Here is a 20,119-nt window from a genome sequence, read left to right as displayed (position 1 = left end):
ATTCTAAATCTTCAACAAGAACTCATATCTTATTTGTAAAGAAATAAAATGGATCTTTGAAAATGTGTATGAACTATCAAGAATTCAATAAATTCACTATCAAAAATATGTATCATTTAATTTTGATACCATGATTTTTTTTATCAATTAAATTAAGCAAAAAAAATTATGTATGAAGGTTGAAGTTGACAAGATCTTTAGTTTTGACATACATCTTTTAGAGCTCTAGCTTACATTTTTTGGTATTGATTCTGTATTCATCTAGTTTAATCAAGTACTTGTTAGTTTTCTTGTTGTTACTCTTCTATTGAATTTCTTGTTTGGTTTTTTATATAGCATATCCATGACACTAATATCAAATAAAGATTTTTATAAAGAAGAATAGTCAACTTTCTTTAAAAAAAAAAAATTAGTTTTTAAAAAACTAAAAATTAGTTTCAAGCTAGGTAGTCTGCAACCTTTAAAATACAACAATAGAAGTAGAATAATTCACTCATTTCTAAAACAAAACAAGAACAACTTATTAACATTCATATTAAATTATCAAAGATAAAAATTTCATAGAAATAAATAATCAATACATTCTTTTATCACACAAAAAGTCTTAAAAATCACTCAAAGATGGTTTAATATTAAACTATAATGGCTATTGCTAAAGACAAGAAGACTAAATAGTCTTGAAACAAGATCATGGATTTGATAAGCATTGATAAGAGTGAAAAAGGCTTCATTCTTGCCTCTATATATACTATCTAATTAAGATCTATATGGCAACATTTTATAGGACCTCTGACATGTGTACAATTTGCAAGACACATATCTTAACCTACAATGAAAGTTTCCTATAAGCATGCTACATTATTAGCTTGTACTAAAAGCTATCCATAGTTGCGACACCTGACTAACTTATTGGCTAAGTTTTTAACCTATCTATCAATTATAAATATGTACAAAGTCAAATATGAATCTATGAAGCTTCTAAAATATTTTTCTACAAAATAATATTAATTCTATATATATATTTCTTCTATTTATTACTTCTTATATATATATATATATATATTTGTAATATCTACATTAAGTAATATAGGACAAAAATTTATAATAATAAAAGATATATAATATATTAAAAGATATCATTGTTAAATCAAAATAGATTAAAATAAAGTTTTTATCTTTTTTTTTTTTCTTGATTTGAAAAAAATGGCATTGTTCGATATGTGATATTTCTTTCAATAAGAAATCTGTTAAAGTATATTTGAGATTGTTATCTCATAACTTCCATCCTAAAAAAGAAACAATTTTTGATTATTTCATAGAAAATATCTTATATTAAGAAGATTGTTATATATTAAAAAAGCTTTCTATTTAGTATTAATAAAATAATTTTAAGATTAAATAAGCATATTTTTAGGTATTTATATGTAATTTATTATTTAATAAGTAATAAAAATATATGATTCTTATATGAGTTTATATGTGTTGAACATTACATTTGTCTATATAAAAATTAGTTTTATTTTTAACAACATATGTTTATTATAATATATGATTTTATTTATTTAAAATAGATAAAAAATAATAATTTAAATTTTAGATGAACCATGATTATCTTGAATGAAATACTAAAATAATTCTAAAAAATTTTGTATTTGTATATAAGTAAATATGTATATTTATAGGTGTATTTCAATAATAATCATAAGATCTTATATTACAATGTGGTACTTTAAAAAAATAACAACAAATAAAATACAAAAATTTTATTTATAATTAAATGTAATCACATATTTATATTTTGTTGCATTGAAATAAATTAACTCAATTTTTTTATATAATATCTCAATTTATTTTACAGATGTAAAACTAAAATCTCAAATATATATTATATTCAATATAATTATCTTTAAACCAACTTGATTCTAAAAAACTAGCATGGATAAAATAGAACGAAGGTAGATGAATCTTTAAAATTAATAATAATATCTAATAATAAGCATCACATAAATATGTTGATATTTTTTAATTTTTTACTTTATTATATAGAATCATAATTTTTATTAAATATACTTAATTATTTTGATACAAGTCAATTAAGAGCAAAAACCTAATTTTTATATTAGTATTGTATATTTTAATCAAAAGAGATATAAGTTGTCAAACAAGAAAATAGAATAAAAAGTAAAAATAAGCTTTATTATATTTGATAAAAAAATTGCAATCCGATCACTTTTTTAAAATGAATAATATTTTAAAATAATTAAAAAAAATTCAAATCCATAAAGACCAAAGTATGGATGACATATTTTTAAAATTGTATGTACTAAAACTTACAACAATTCTACAACGTTGTGGAATTTTAGATGATAAAGTAACCACAATTAAATTTTATAAATAAAAAAAGATTTTAAAATATAATTTGTTAATAAAATTTTAATATTAATTGATAATAATTTAAAATATATATTTAATTTTAGAAAAAATTCAAAATTCAAAAAAAACATTGAATGGCCTACAAAATATATATTTTTTAAATTTAATAAACTAAATTTTGAAAAATCAAAATAAAAATTTACAAAATCCAATAATTAAAATAAATTTCTAACGTAATACATCCATAAGAATCTTCTTTGAAAATTAACATGTTTTTAATACTTTATAGATAATTTTATATCTTATTTAGATTAATTTAGATAATTTTTATTTAGATTTTTATTTAATTTTATTAGATTTATTTAGAAATCTATATTATTTTATAAATTTTTATATTGATAGAAAGAATCAATATTATCATATATTCTATTTTTTCATATTTCTATTTTTATAATTATAATAAAATTAAAATAATATTTTTTAAAATATTAAAATAAAGAAAAACATATTTGAAAAAGTAACATATATAAAAGGACAACATATTTTTTTATATTCTAATAATATACCTTTGAAAAGTAAATTTGGCATTATATTTAGTTATTTTTTTAGATAATAATTCTACTATATTATAAAATAATATGTATATTTGTCCTTGATATAAAAAAAATATCAAGGCTTTAAGCTTTGGAATTTTACTTTGAAAATCTTTTTGTTGAGGTGCAATAGTTTTTTGCAAAATTTCTTTATTTGTATCAGAAGAAGTACATATTTTAAGAAAATATAAACTATAAATAAATAAAATTTATAATACAAAATATTTTAGTACAAAGCTAATTATTATGACTACTAGAGAATTTCAGTGTAAACCACATTGTGCATTAATCTAACACCTGCTTTTAACTTAGAGTCACTTCTTTACAACTTTCAAAGATTCTTCTCCTTTAGAGCTAATGAATATCTGTATTTGATGAGCATTGATTTGATAAACATCCATGTTAAGGTTCCAACACTCTTCTTTTTGATTGAGTTGGAACTTGCAATTTTGACAAGAGTGAGAATCTTCATCCTTAAGATCCCATTGCACCAATTTCTTTAAGCCAATATTATTATTAATCATATAAAATTTTCATTAAAAAAATAAATAGATGCATAATTTTTTTTTTCTTTTGCATCTACCATTGTTTTTTTGCTTACTTTTAAGTCAATACTATCTTTATAGTCAGACAATAATACTTTTTGTAAGCACGTCAAAACTTTCAGTTCTTTTATTTTAACAAAATATAGAATCAAGACAATGGTTTTTACTACTTCTTTGTTAATTCCATTGAGAATTTTTGTACCTTATTCGCTTTGCTTTTAGAATAGATAGTAATTTTAATCATTTGACTAAATAACATAAGCTTATTTTGAAAAAAAAAAACATCTTAAAATTAAGTTTTAGTTATCAATTGTAGATTTATCATACTAAACTTAGAATTATTTTTTACTTGAGTTGTTTTATTTCCATTGTTAACTAAGACACTTTATATATTAGTTTTAAGGTTGGCACACTAAGTTTGTTTTTAAAAATATTAAAGTAGTTCCTTCTTAAGTTCTTTAACTTACTCGTTCAATACTATTATTTTTTGAAATGATTCAATTGTCTTTGTTATTGCATTTGAGATGCATTGTGGATTCTCAAGTTCATCAATCATATGCAATACATAATACAATATTTCTTTCCATTGTGCTACCATCATTTACTCTAACTAATATTATTCTAGTTTTATTTACAGCCAAAATATTGTATTGTAAGGTATTTTGTTGCCAAAGCACCATAAGCTAGGTTTTTAAATCTCTTGCAGTAGCTTACGTGCATTTTTCTATACTAACAAATAATTGTGTCTATAGATTGTATATGTACAAAAAAATTATGCAACGCTTCCAAAAAATATTGCATTCCAAGCTCCTAAACCTTATTGATTTATTATTCAATTCAACTTATACATCTTTGATATATAATTGAGCAAACCTTGGATTTTTTTTTCTTTCAACAAGAAATAAATTATCTCATTTAGGAATAGATTTTTTTAAAAATATAAAAGATATATTAACCCATAGCACATATTGTTTATTAATTTTTGTTCTATTTGATATAAAGATCAATGAAAAAATTTATATTTAGATGTTCTTATCAAACCCCTTTGTATTATAATTTGCACTTCTAAGAGGATTGAGCAAAGATTTTTGTAGAAAATTTAACAATATTAAAGAAATTTTTGTATTAGTACAATATGTCAAATAAGTTATGTTACATGAAATGACTTCAACTTGCATTGTTATGTTCAATGAAAGATATGGCAATAGTTGCAAGTGCTCTACAATGCTTGAGATTGCATGCTTATCTGTAAAAAAGTATAACATGTAAGAAACATAACATTAGACTAATATTACACTATATAATGCTACAAATTTTGTTACCTCAATATATGTTTGTCTTGCCACATTGTGTGCTTCCATGTTCTTCTATAATTTTTATTGGCAATGTATTAATGTGCATGGTGCACAATGAGCAATAATTATATCATGACCCATAGCTAAGCCTTACACATATTTTCTTTCAAATTGACACACTTGCAATCTCATAAATCATTACTTTTCCCTTTCATTTTTCTATTAGTGTTGCTTGGTTGTATAAGTATGCAATATGTGACAATATGTTAATACTTGACTTTAAAAACTTATCTACGTTCTATTTCAAATTTATCCTACAAATCATCTTACAACGTTTCACTGCCCAACAAAATGAATATATATATATATATATATATATATTCCACATTTGTGGATACAAGATAATATCAAACCTTCATCTTTGCTTTCTTTTTTACAAATAGATTTAGTAACTTATCTCATGCAATAAATATACTAAAACTCCCTTAAGTAAAACAAATTTTTTGTTATTATCATTATTATTTATATTGGTAATTTTTAACAAAACTTAGTCCCCTCAAAAGAGAAAAGAAAATGCACTGCAGTAAGTACTTCAGTTGTGATAACTACTTGCAAATCCCCCTCCTGATTTTTTTTCCCTCTGTTTTTAGTATCATATTTGTAGAAAATAATTGATACACAGATACCCATACATTCATGAGTAATACAATGGATTAGCACTAATCACAATCAAGGAGCATGCTAATAACTCAAGGCAATGCGAAGGAAGGGCCAGGCCCCCAAGCTCTTTGCTGGGGCTCCTTGCTTGCGGTGGAGTTTTAGGGTTTCGATTGCTCGTCTGCCGTGTGCATGTGCGATTGTGTGTGTAGATAAATAAAAGAGAGATACAGATCCCTGGAGGATATTGACGGTGCTCTAGTTGCTATGTACATGGACATGTGCAGCTTTTGTTGCCGAGGTTGTGGAGCCTCTTGTGTCTCACACGTGCCTCGTAAATAAATAGATCCTCGTGTTTCTCCGCCTTAAGAAGACGCTGGTCACCCAGCTCTCACGTCGCCTTCTCTTCAACCCGTTCACGAGGTGGCCGTTGTTGTCCTGCAGGTCCCGAACCGATTGATGAACACAGCTTCGAAAGAGTCCCGGGTTGGCATGACGGTGGTCACATGTCCTGGTGACGGAATGGCGATGGCATGCCGACACCGCACTTTCCTCCGCAGTTTCGCCGTCGCATCCAGCGACTATTCCTCAGGCCTTCTGTTTGCAATCACAGCAGACACAATCCTTAACCAGAAAACCTGGAAGCCTGGTCGCAGAATGGCAAAATTGCGGCGTAATTGGATGGAAGATCAATCAATCCTCAAGGCACTGTACAGAAATAGCTCAACCCAATCCAACCCAGCAGAACGCACAATCTTCAGAGCAATTTGTAACTTTTTCAATTGCGAGGTGTGGCTAGAATTGAGGGGAACAACGATTCCCTTGCTCAGTGGAATGGGAATTCTGTCTCCGAGGCTTGATTCTGAATCCTCGTCTTCGAGATTCTCGATGGGATCCCAAAGCTTGAACGCCGATTCTGCCGGATTCTCGACGGAGCAGTTGGGGTTTTCGTCCAAAAATCCACCTCTGTCGTCACCACTTCCGTCAAAATGCTTGTCCTTTTTCTGGTGCACTGTTCTCAAATAAGATCTTGTGGCACGAAAGGGTTCTTTACTTGATGTGAATAAAGTGTGCTTTAAAAGCTTTGGAGAGTGCAGAATAAGGAGATGTCACGTAATAAATCAATACGATTTTTGAGATTAGACTGTTTGTGTCATTTTATATCTTGATTTTGACAGTTGTGTTAGTTTTATTTTTTTATTTTTTATAATTAAAAGTGTTATTCTTTTGTAGTTTTGTTTTTTAAATATCAAAAAGTCATTATATTTATATTGGTATTCACGAAGCAATGTTAAGGATTTTGTAACTAGGATTTGAACTACCAATCTATCAGTAGTAATATTTCATGCTTTGGATAGTATAAGGTTGTTGAGGATCATATAATAACTTCAAATATATATATATATATATATATGGTTACACAATGCTGTATAGACCACATTACAAAACTGCAGTATAATAACAAATTCCTAACAGATTCAATATATATATATATATATATATTTGTATTTTTATTTATTTATATATTAAAACATTAGAATACAATTGGATTTAAGGGATCATACACTAAGAATATCATCTTTAATATCAACTCTTTACAACTTTGATCTCTTTGATGTTTACTTTTTATCTCTTTAATTCATTGCATGCATTTCTTATATTTTTTACAAATCAACTTAATTTCTGTTTAATATATATATATATGTATGTATGTATGTATGTATGTATGTATGTGTATATATAAATACATACATATTTATTATATAATTTTTACATGTTGTTATTGCTACTAAATTCTTAAAAATAAAAAGAATGTTGAGTTCATACAAATACTACTACAATACATATTAAAGTATTATATGAAAATTTAAATTAGAACAAACATTTCAATATATATATATATATATATATATATTTAATTTTTGAATACAAAAATTTTGATTTTATATTATTTTAAGTCAAATAAATCAATGATTGGTTTAATATTATAATATGTATTCAATATTCAAAATATAATTATTTTTCATACAACTATAGTATATGGATATGAAACATCAGATAATAATATTAGAAAATGATATCACAAATCATTCATCAACATAGTAGTATGTTTTTTTTGAAGCTACTCATCTTTTTACTATGTCAATTATATATTTTTTGTAATGTCAATAGAAAATTGGTATGTATGTAAATGATAATATGTAATATATATATATATATATATATATATTCATTGAAATTGTTCCATAAGAGAATTAAGTGTTGTGATGTCAACTTTTACAAAATACATATACTTTTACTTACAACATTTAATATCTATAGACTTTTAAAATTTACATATTATGTGCATTTGCAACTTTTAAAGTTCAAAGATGTTTCAATAATCATAAAGATATTTAAAAAGAATGGCTTCTAAATATATAATCATTAATATCCAAGTTTTTTGTTTTTGAGTCTTAACTCAAATTAATTTTAATAGATACATAATTATGTTTTATATGTGGTGAAGATTATTCATAGATAAGCATATAAACTGAAGATATAGCTGAACATAGTAAGTCACATAAATTTACATTCAAAATCTTCAACTTTATTAAGTGAATTAATTAGGGGAGCATGAATAGTTTACAGATATTGACAGGCAATTGCTTACAGTCGAGTAATTGTGAACAAGGATTAGAAAAAAGTAACAACTGTTTAGCAGCGTTTATTTCCCATGGTAAAAGCTGAATATGTCATTAGCATAAGCCACAGCCTTCTGCAAAAGTTCTCTACTGCAGAGCACCTCAAATTTGAAGACTGTTACATGCAGAAATATAATTACATCACTATTAACCAACTATTTAAAACTCATTCTGCTACATAGAAATATTATTTACTCTAAGTTGAAAAAGAAACAGAAAACTCATTAACTCTAATGAGTACTTAGAACTAACTTCCAATAATAATCCTGAAAGTAAAGCCTGAAATACGTATGATTCTATGGATTCTCAGAACTCAAAACCACAAAAGTGTCATTTTGAGATCGTATTTACAATTTCTAATGTAAATCAAGCCTCTAATGTCCAGGAGGTTCGCTTCATTCACTTGTGGCAGTCGCAGTCAGCACAATTGCAGTTGTGTCCGCACTTGCAATCATTCTCCACATTGTAGCTGCAAATCCCAACAGCATAACCATGCACAGAAATGAAGAATTGAACGCATAAAGGGGGGAAAAAATAAAAATAAAAATAAAAAGAGAAAGAAAGAAAGAAAGCGAGGAAGAAAAAACATAAAGAGTACACTTACTTGCGGTTTCCACCAAATGAAGGTGCGGCAAGTGTCCTTCCACATCTACAAGACCAAACAACTACTAATTAGAACACTTCACGAACGATTGCGAAATTAGCATGCAGAAATAACAGAAACAGTTTAAAAAATCAAAGACCTCTACGATCAAGAAAGCTCTCTAGCCGCATGTAACGTGGAGTTTCATTCTCAAACACACTGCAATAAACCACTCACTCTTGAAGAACTGTTTTGAAGCGTACTCTAATAATCTAAAACCTCAGAGAGTTCAGAAGGAAACAAAAGAATCGATCGCAATCAAAAACCAATAACTGCTGCACATATCACAAGGCGAGACGTAAACCCCGAGCCACATTACCAACCACATCGCCTTCAACAGCAGACGCAAACGTCTACACTCCTACAAAATTCCTACCATTCCCGACAGCTCAAAATCAACCATGAACCAGCAAATCACCTGATCACATACTACAGCAGCAAGCACCCGACCAGCAAAACCCGCTACAACGAGAACACTTACTTGCAGTGGCTGCAAGTGCAATCGGCACCGCAGTTGCAATTAGAGTTGCCGCACCCATCCATGATGAACGAAGCTCAAATTCTCAAAAAATACCTCAGAAACGCGTGAATACAAATACACTTCTTAAGAAATCTGGCTCTGGAATAAAGAGATCGAAGTCAGAAAGCACATTTGTCGAAATCACAGCCTGAGCTCCCCTTCATATACACACAACGGAGCCAGGGTTGGGGCCACACCAGCCGACATCGACGACCACAAAGGAATCCACGTCGTAAAGGAATCAGATCCCCAAGTGTCAGAAGCCATCTCGAGTAAGCAACGGTTTATTGACAACTCCACCAGGTCTCGACACCTCAACCAGGTCTTGTCAGCGTTCCACAGCACACACACATACGCGCACCAACTCCCACGCTCCCACGCATTCCCCCTTTTGCACTATTCTATTCTTTTCCTCTCAGATATTTTGGAAAAGTTCCCGGGAATGGGAACGTAGTTCTCCTCAGTTTTCCGTGAAGGAGCCCACGTGGTCGTATTTCGTTTTCGATTAGTTGTGCTTTGACAGCATCGCGGAACTGGCGTTCGCAGGGTATACGGGCCTTTCGTGGGAAGATTGATACTCGTCCGGGTATCGGATTGTCGGCAGGTGCTTGTGCAGTTTTTGTTCTGCATTGTGGTTTATATTTTTTAAATTTTTTGTGTGTTTTTTTATTTTTACACTGCAGGGGTGAGCCGTAAGCGAGGTTTTGTCAAGGAAATTTATTGGTGGGATTCAAATCGTCAACATGTGTAGTTGTGGTTGTGCTCTTGAGTCCAATCTTGCCATCTTTACAGTCATTGCAGACTACTTTATGATCAATTTTAGTTTAAATATTTTGCAACAATTGTTTATCGCCCTGAAAACCAACAGGAAATACAAAGATAAAGATGTAGACGTGCTTTTTTTTTTTCACATAGGATATCTATTATGTAATTTTATTTTGATTTTAATTTGAAGATGTACTATTGGTTCATGAGAGGAGTTGATGATATATGCAACAAATTTGAATAAAAATAATAGGTAGTGATTTGCATGTGAACTAGATTTTTTTTTAAATCAAATAGCAAAATATTTTCAAAGCCAACTTTCATTTTTTTTGAAAATATGTATAATTCTGCCCAAGCATATATAAATATTTATTTATATTTTCTTGCATAAACTTGTGTCATTGGGCACTACAATTTCTCTGGTTCTTTTGTTCTCATGTTCCTTTGTTCCCATGTTTTCAAAATTCCATGAGTTTTTCAAGTTCTTTTCTTCACAATTTCTTTGTCTCTTTGATTTATATCCAAGTTTTCTTATATATATATATATATATATATATATATTCTCTAATATAAAAGTGTTGTAATAATTGAACATACAAGACAAATTAGTTATAAGATATTTTCTTCTTGTGTTTAATATATGTCTTATATATGTTTGTAGATATGTTTATAGATTTTACAAATATTCATAGGGTTATTAGATTTAGATTTGGATCAATTTATTAAAGACAAATTAATCACAAGCTCACAATCTTAAGAGACCTTTTTGTTAAATTAATTTCTACGAGTAATATTTTAGGTTTAAAAGTATATTGTATTATTTAAAAACAAAATCTGAAGTAATGCACATGTTTAATAGATTAATATGTACTAATGAGACAATTTATACAGAAAAGAAAAGAAAAGAAAAAAAAGAAAAGAATAAGAAGAGGTAATTTGCAATAAAACTAATAAACAATCAAATGATTAAAATAAATAAATAATCTAGAGGATAAATGATATATTGGATGGCTAAGAATGTGCCATGCATTTTATATGGAAGGAAAATTAATTGAAACTTAAAGAGTTCTATTTAATGCATGTATTATTTTCAATCCAAACTTATAGAATCTTTGAATAGTTTATTATTAGATTGGTACTTCTTTATTGTTCTTTGGATTGCTTTGAATTTAAAATTGTGCATATTTTCTCATTTAATTGATGCATTGGAGATATTTCTCTTGAAACATATCTAACATTAAAATATCTTAAATTAACAACTCAAGGTTTTTCAGCAATCTAGGGGTTTTTTTATAAGAAAAAAATATAATTGGTGGAGAAATAAGGTTTTGATATGCTCCAAAAGAAAAAATTATCAAAATCATTGTGGTTTAATTGATATAAGATTTTAGAAGGCTTTTATACTTTGAGCTCTTGAACCAACACATATACTTGGCCAAAACCATCCATAAAAACATATTAAACCACCACCTTCATCACACTAAACTACCACCTTGATTCTTGTAAAGTTTGCCAATCATTTGTGGATTTGGAATGGACTTGGTATCTTTCTACATGAAGAATGGTTGGTTATTGATTTCTGCGAGGGTGGCTTTTGACAAAGTCTACATGTTGGTACATGGGCATGACATAATTTAACATATTTCAACATCATAGAATACACTTTAACAAGCTAGTGGTTGGGGAATTTTTCAAAAGACATCAAGCCCAATCAAAAGCAGAAATTATTAATTGATAAGCAAAGATTTGAATAATCAAATCAAATATTCCTAATCATTGATCAAGTTTATCAAAGCATTTAAAATTATCTTTGACTAATTTACCTGATGAGGATGTGTGTACACAACTTGTGCTTCATTGTCTCCTGCCTTCCCCCCTTCAAGGTTATTTCATTATTTCAAGGTTAGCTTTAACTAAAGTGAAAAGTTGACAGTAGATTTGAGCTTGCCTTAATTTTGGGTTTGCTGTAGTTGTACAATGTGGTTCCATGTGATGTTTTTCTAAATGAATCCAAATAACAAAAAAAAAAAAACTATCTACTATGGGATGTTTGATTTCGAGCAAATTCTTTTCTGTAGTTGATTCATCAGCAGGCTAATGGATGTTTTAAACGTGGAGATCTTGAAGTTATTCCATATAAATTGGGCATGGTTCCTAGGACTTTGAGAAGTTAGGTTAATACTGCAGTAAATGTTGCTTTGCATCATTTGTTTTCCATTCCACTCCCTGAGTGTCACAAGACAACAAAGCTACTGCACTTACAGCACAGAGAAGGGGTCTGCTCCACACGTGATTGATCCAAAACATGACTTGAAACCTTAGATAAATTCAGCCGAGTGGGCTGTGGTCATTACATGTTACAATTTCTCAAAAAATACATCAGGGTAATACTATGGGAGATAGTACATATCTATTATTTCCTGTAAAAAAGGCTGCATGCTCTGGCAGAGAAGGCTACATGATGCACTCAGATTGGTGCCCTGTGACTTTTCCACGACAGATCTTCACCTTACAGGAGATGGCTTCACAGGTGAGCGAGGTGGACTTATAAAACCTGTGACAAGAATATTCCTTGAGAAAGCTGGGGAATTGGGCTCTCCCACCTACAGTTAAGAGGAAGAAGAATGGGTCTCACGTACGAGATGTAGTTTCGATTATTGACTTAGCTTATTCTCTAAGCAGCAATTGAGCTGCAACCTGCCATGCACCTGGGCCTTTTGTGCTGTTTCAGGAGGAACTTCGGTTCTCTGGGCACAGTTAATTTTTTTGACGATCTGCAGCATCATTACAAGCACCATTACAAAGTGTAATTACACTGGATCTAACAGTCTCTCCTCCCGCGACACACTACGGTATTAAAAGGCAAGCATTGCACAGCGATGTATCCACACTGGTCCAGTAATTAGAGCAACTATGTCCACTGTCAAAAACCGTAACATCAATGTGGATAGAGAGGGACCCACCGGCGTGGCATAAAGGGACGATCAAAGTAGGGCATAAGTTGTGCCCTGGGTACCATCTCCCGTCGCAGCCTCCTCACTTCCTCCTCCTCCGCAACCTGAAGAAGTACTGATCGTTACAAACTGATCATGGAGCATCAGGAATTGCAGATGAGGTGTAAAGCTTCGAAACTGATCAGGAGTCGGAGAGAAATCGATAACATACCTTGCGTCGCATTTCCTCCTCCTGTCTCATCATTTCCTCTTGTCTTTGGCGCTCAGCAACCTGCAACGAGTGATACAAAATCAGCAACATCAAGGCATCTGACAGTAGTCAATAAATCGGGTGAACCGCATCGCGCACCGCGTAGTGCGAAGAGGGCCAGGCACTTACACAATCGTCGAACTCAGCTCTCTCGACAGCTCTAATGTCAGTAATGAGCCTGAAAGCTTCTGGCTTAGTTTGCTCCTTCACTGGAGGCTTAGGCGGAATCTGCAGCACAGGGGAATTAGAAGTTCAGAACGGTTCCCCAAATAGCAGGCTGGAGGTATAGAATGTAATTGAATAACCTGATAATAGTGAAATATATGTGATGGGGAGTACCGCAGGCTCCTCGGTTGTCCACGGTAATCCCTGCGCTAATGGGATCCGCAACCGCTCCTCTTCCTGCCACATATGCTGAAGCCTCTTTGAAAACTCGTACTCCTTCATTGCTCCTCTTTCCTGCAATTCCCAATGTGATCAATGCAAAGGTCTCAAAAAAGGTAGATGTGAACTTGCGGAATGTGCTTGGCACAGCCTACTGATTCCTATTCTACGAACAAAAATTCTCTGAAGTCCCTTCCATTTGCCTCGGCATATTGCATGATTACGAAACATCTCGAAACTGCCGTCCCGCAAATTACCTCAGTACGGAGTCTAAAGGGGTGCAGCGATGTGCAACGCTTAAGTTTTTGCAAGCGCATTGCTTGACCTTTCCGAGTACAAGTCCATGCCGTTGTCCTTGTTTTTCCAGAAGAAGTGGATGCCCCTTTGTCGCTGCAAGTCTGAAAAGAGTAACCACAACGGTTGAGTGCTGACGTCTTCTACACTCTTTAGCCATTCACTGGTTCAACTATTATCTGAATACTTAGCATCGACTTCTGAACTCTACATACTGCGTTGACTAATACCTTGTAAAGAGAACCACGTGGAGTAAAGACGAGGTCTAGAGAAAAGAACAAATGAAGACTCACGTCATCTTTAGAGGTCGTGCTTTGCTCGCCACTAATTGCCCATAGCTGAGTCCGGACTTTCGGTGGTGCTGACTTGCTGCTTCCAGATAACGCATTTGGCTCAGTGTCAAACAACTAGACAACATCACAACTCGAGAAACAGCATTCAAATTCTCTAAGGAAGTTACCATGATTGAACAGCAGTATCATACCTGGTATAAGGGGCAATCCTCGATTCTACCCTTTTCGGCGTCTTTGGGAGGTCCTTCTCATCTTGTTCAGGATGGAGAGAATTCATATTGTCGACGAGCTCTGCCGAAGCCATGGACTCATCCCACGCATGCACTTTATTTATGGAGGCAATGGTCTCCAATTGCGATACGTCTACTGATGAAGATTCAGGTGCTCCGCATCCTCCTGAAAACTGTGAATCTTTCTGAGCCAATCGACCAACATGCGAGTTCTTGTACTTTGCTCTTTGTATCTCTTCTTCCGTGAGCTTAACGGTTTCGAATGCTTTCACTAAGGCGTTGACAGTACCAGGTACCTTAGGAACTAGTCGCATTACAGCGTCTTTAATGGCTGAGTCCCACATCCACTCCTCCGCCTGTTTTCTTTTCAGTCCTTCCTGCTTATTTAATAATATGGATTGATTACTGGAAGTTCCGACAGATAGGCGCCTACCACCCATCTTGTAATATTTTCTTCGCAGAGGGCGCGAGCTACCAAATGTGTCTCTCCTACTATAACTTCGCCCATCACCTTTGGACCTAAACGAGAAACCGCTGGACACTGTGTTTCTGCTTGCACGTACAGAATCTTCCATGATCACGGGTATCCCGCGACTAGTGGCATCCAATGTAACATCATCGCCAGTTCGGGGACGAGTCGATGTGGTCGACGTGGACAGTGCTCCTTCATTACAGTCTCTGCTTTCAAGGTTGACATCTTCTACGGCATTATTTACTGAACCCTCGCGAGTTGAATTTGAAAGCACAGACTGCGGCTGGAGAACCTCGACTACATCCTCCGGACCCACTCTTCCCTCCACATCTGTTGCTGGATCTTCAACGTCGGCTCCGACCCACTGAATAGGTGGTTCGACGACATGTATCTTTCGCGGGGTGGAATGTTTCACAACTGGAACCAGACAGGCTTCAGTGTCGCTTACTCTGGTAAGTTCTCCTTCAATTCCGTCAGGAGCAGTTTCAACAACAGTCTTGGAAAACACGTCCTCTCCGTTATTCTCTTCTACAGCTTCATTACAGATTGTATGATGATCATAACTGTTATCCTCTACAGGCACCGATGAAGCTAAGGCCTTCAGCTTAGAGTTCTGTGGTGGCTGCCAACCAGGTATTAAGTGGCGCTTCGATTTCAGATACTGCCGTGGAGCAGGGACTGCGTAATCAGGGTTGTTCGCCGCACACCTGGGTGATCTGCAAAAGTGCTTGTGAGGAGAATTCCCGACCTCTCTGAGCATAGCAACTTTCGCTGGGCTCTTCCCAAGGACCCCGCCCTCAAGCGCTCCAGCGTCACAATCCAGTCTCCTTCGAACAGGAGACTTGCCCACATCGTTATCGCACAGGATGGTGGATTTGGGTTTTCCAGGCGCCTTCTTGGGAGCACACTTCCCAGGCGTGACCGCCTCTTTGCCCATGTTCGGGTTGCAATTCTCTGCGTGGCAGCCCCCGCTCTGTACGGAGGCAGAGCCATAACCAAAGCAGCCCCCGGCGCCATTGGACGCAGGTTGCAAAGGGGACTTTAAGGCCTCCACAGCCATCAGTCAGAAACTTTTGAAGGGTCAATAGCCTTACAGATTCAGTGCTACACCTTAAACAATTCAGATTCACCGTGACCCACGAATCAGTTCTACGGTGAGAAAATACGGGATCAGAACCACACCACTGATCTCCACGAGGTCTTGCTAAGTGATTCAGAAAGTTGTCAAGGCAGAAGCAGTACTGTAACCATATATAAGTCCATCTTGACACACACCAACTCCAGGATCGCACGCATTACAAATCTTGCCAGGGCACTGCACACAGTCAAAAACCTCCTGCCCGTCATCACCAAAGATTCCTCCAAGACACGCTTGATCAATTCCACGACCGCAATCCCCCTCAATCGCACGAACCAAATCCAACCAAACCCAACCAAAACGACCAAAAATCTCTCACTTCGTACCTCCAAAAAAACCATCCGGTGCTACAACATCGTCAATCCTCCACGCGATTCGCTTCGCCCGAAGTTCTCCGCTGCCTTCGACCACATCCAGAACTTAAAATCGTAGACCTCCCTCACCAAAAACTCACGTTACTCTGTCCAACAATCCCCCCCTCTCCTCTTATTCTAATCCTGGATTCAAACTCCTCCTCCTCCTCTTCCTCCGAACAGTTTCCACGAACTCTTCCTTAGCAGCAACACCTCCACAATCCAAAAATCACTCAGAAGACCTGAACCCACCTAAAAACCGATTGTCCAAATCTCGCAGACTGAAACTCTACACAACAACACAACAAATACCCACGAGAAGAAGGCGAGTCTAGACCAAATGCGCGGTGCGGGGGCGATCAAAGAGGGGCAGGGAGACATCGCATCGCGAGGATTGTTGTATTGAGCGTTCGGAACCTGCAGGAGGAGCACAACAGTTTGTTCGCGGCTCTGGAGGAGTTCGCGCTGACGTGGACCGAAGTGCTGACATGGACGAATGCCACTGGCCCGACCCTTGGGGCTGAATGGGTATCCGTTAAACAGCTAAATTTCGATCCAACGGTACTCTTCGTTGGTGCCGGCTGCGCGTTCCCTTGGGGAGTTAATGCGCTCCCCTGGGGATTGGAACCACGTTCGAATGACGCGTTCGCATGGTTCCCATAGCGCTTCACCTTGATTGTGGGGTTGAAAACTTGGGCCTCCATGGCGTGATTTATGAACGTTTGTCTTTTTGTAGGGTTGGGATTAGTGCACCCCCCCCCCCTCATTTTTAAAAGTAAGTTGACTTAACATTTCAAATCACCCTATGGCCTAATGAAGTATCCCTTCGAAAACAAAATCCTCTTGGGTTTAATACACTCTTTTGCTATTGCTTGTTTGTCCACCTTGCATATTAATTGCCAACTCTATCCTAAAAACCTAACCTTAAACCCCTCTACAATTGATTGTTTCCAATTGTTTTAATGGTTTCTTTTAAACTTTTTTCCTTTCTAGCATGTTATATCCAAAAGCTTATCCTACACTACTTCAATAAATTTGATAAATAGTGGAGTATTTCTTTTTGCATATTTGATGATTGATCAACAACAGATGTGTTGGAATGTTTTTCTGTTTTCTTTTCTTTATTTCTTTTGGCTCTTTGATGTATATATATATATATATATATCTATAAGTATTTAAATAGAAATGTTGGGTTGTTATTTTTGAGGACACATAAAGATTCTTGGAATGTTTTATTTGATTTATTACATCGCTTTGTTAGTTATTTGATTTTTGCAATCATCAGAGTTTTGTAATAAATGTTTAGGAGACTATTCAAATGTTTCAATTTCAGTTGAATTTGATAACATAGTAAGTACAATCAGATAGCTTACAGTTGAGTTGATTTTGTCAAAATGGAATAAATAAAGATAGATAAACGACTATATATCTAAAATTATAATCCCATAATACCATTTTTTTACATCTAAAATTAATTAATTAAATGCACTGTAGTGTGTGAGATATAAATGCATCGAAATAATTAAAACAAATAAACACTAATGATAAAATTAACTTTAAAATTCAAGGTTATTGCTTTTTTAACTATGATTACATCAACATCTGCATACATATTTCGGATAACGTTGTAAACATTGTAGAACACAAGTATACAAAGTGACCACTATAAAAATTAAACTGTTTCAATTGCTTATTCCTAACTTTTCAATTCATAGTCCTAAAATAAATGGTTCATAATATTTTTATGTCTTATTTATTAGATTTTTTGGATAGTCATAATATAAGTTTTAAAATTAGGACATCTATATATATATATATATATATATAGACATATAATATATATAAATAGACATAGATACATATGTAATTAAATTATGGAAAGCGCAGCAGAAGAGCTCTCGTAAGCATGGCAGGCAATTGCCACCTATTATCTTTTATCCTGTTTTGTTCTGATTATTTGATTTCAAAATTAATTTGTTGTTAAAATTATATTTGAATGTGTATATATATATATATACATATATGTGTGTGTGTGTGTGTGTATTTGTTATACTCTAATGCTTTGAAAACTCTTTTATGTTGCAGTGCCTATATGAAATGTTTAATGTTGTTGTTTATCCACTTTCTATATTAATTTTATCTTCAACTGATGAGAAATAAATGACTATTATTGATTAAAATCGAATCATTTGCTTTGGAGCATTTTGCATGATTATATTAGACAGATCATGTTGTGTCATAAATGATATTTTATCTCTTAAATACGTGGATTAGCATGAAGGGTTCAAATGTTATCGGTATTATTAAAGAATTACACCAAGCTTTATCAAAATAATAATTATTATAATTTTTCATTGGTGTCATATGCATCATTAAATTTTAAATAGGAAAGAATGTCAATTTATAGTAAGGATTGTAGTACCCCATACAATTATTAAAATACCAGGAAATAAATTCAAGTCGTGTTTTTATTAAAATGTGAATTTGGGCTGTTCTCCTTTTATTGGTTACTAGAATGATATACTTAGAATAATATATATATATATATAAATTCCTATTTCACTACACAAAATTAAATGACTAGATCACTATTTGTAAAAATCTGAGGTTTCTAAAAGAATGTTTACTTCTTCAAGTGGATGAACTTCATAAGGCTTTCAAATGAAACGTTTTTGAAATGTTTTTTGCAATTTCATTTATAATTAATAGATGAAAAAAAAAAAGTTAAAAAAGTAACAAAACTTCTGCAAGTAAATAAACTATTATCATATCTAGTCTATTTTTCTAGTAATCATATAAAGAACATCAATTTCTAAAATTTAAATACAAGTTTCACATGAAATTATTGAATCTTTAAATTTAAATTAAAAAATAAAATTATATAAACGAAGTTATTTTCTTTTTTAAGAATAAAAAAATATATATTATTATTATTTTATCTGATATATGTAATTTAAAAAATATATTATTTTGTATAATCATATTTATAAACACATTTCAATTCTGTTATACTATATTTGTTATTTTATAAATTAGTATGTTATGCAAAAATTGTAAAAATAAATTTCATTGCATGCATATATTATATTGGAATAAAAAAATATATACCAGAACTATCAAATATACAATTTGAAGTAAACATCAATTCTATTAACATCTTAAATTGTAACTTTTAAAATTTATCTTTAATTGTGATGTATTAAATTGAAATTATTGGTTATTACGAATCTTAGAAAACATAAATATAAATATTGCTTCTTTACATTTAAAATTAGTACTGTACATGCATACTAAAAATAAATTTATTTGAGGCCACACTAACGACCTAACTTATACAGATGTTTGAGACACATGCAACAAAAAAATCTAACTGTATTTTAAACTTGATTGTATATGAATTAACATGAATGCTTATTTTTCCCTCATTGTTGTACAAAAACCTAATATAAATTTAGACATATGCTAAATATGCAAGAAAAATGATGAAAATAGTACAATAAGAGCATCAATTCAATTTTTTAAATCAATATTTCTAATGCATTTATTCAAAAACATGTACAAAGTTATGTGAAAAATTATATTATTGTATAATTTACTCATAGTTTTTATTTTATTTTATTCTTTTAACTTTTTAATTCACCTAATACTGAAAGTTAAGTAATGGGTATATTTAATA

General features: G+C 32.4%; 1 protein-coding gene and 1 long non-coding RNA gene across 2 annotated transcripts; both read right to left on the bottom strand.

Annotated features, from left to right (window-relative positions):
- Positions 1-8,139: 8,139 nt before the first annotated feature.
- LOC112282130 (uncharacterized) lies at positions 8,140-9,432 on the bottom strand. Its single transcript, XR_002969785.3, has 3 exons — positions 9,272-9,432; positions 8,752-8,796; positions 8,140-8,616 (listed from the first exon to the last, which is right to left on the bottom strand). It is a non-coding gene; the product is annotated as an uncharacterized LOC112282130 (long non-coding RNA).
- Positions 9,433-12,368: 2,936 nt separating this feature from the next.
- On the bottom strand, positions 12,369-16,842 carry LOC112282928 (uncharacterized). The gene is made up of 9 exons (XM_024521125.3): positions 16,417-16,842; positions 14,442-16,267; positions 14,251-14,326; positions 13,921-14,061; positions 13,619-13,738; positions 13,409-13,507; positions 13,241-13,300; positions 13,039-13,133; positions 12,369-12,849 (listed from the first exon to the last, which is right to left on the bottom strand). Exons 2-9 carry the CDS (start codon positions 16,010-16,012, stop codon positions 12,750-12,752), a joined length of 2,262 nt encoding a protein of 753 aa, XP_024376893.1. The 5' UTR covers positions 16,013-16,267; positions 16,417-16,842; the 3' UTR covers positions 12,369-12,749.
- Between the last annotated feature and the right edge of the window lie 3,277 nt (positions 16,843-20,119).

Source organism: Physcomitrium patens, chromosome 5, assembly GCF_059467195.1.
Source record: "Physcomitrium patens ecotype Gransden chromosome 5, ASM5946719v1, whole genome shotgun sequence".
NCBI classification, from domain to species: Eukaryota; Viridiplantae; Streptophyta; class Bryopsida; order Funariales; family Funariaceae; genus Physcomitrium; species Physcomitrium patens.
Note: the sequence above shows the minus strand (reverse complement) of the source record. Positions and strands in the feature narration are given on the sequence as shown.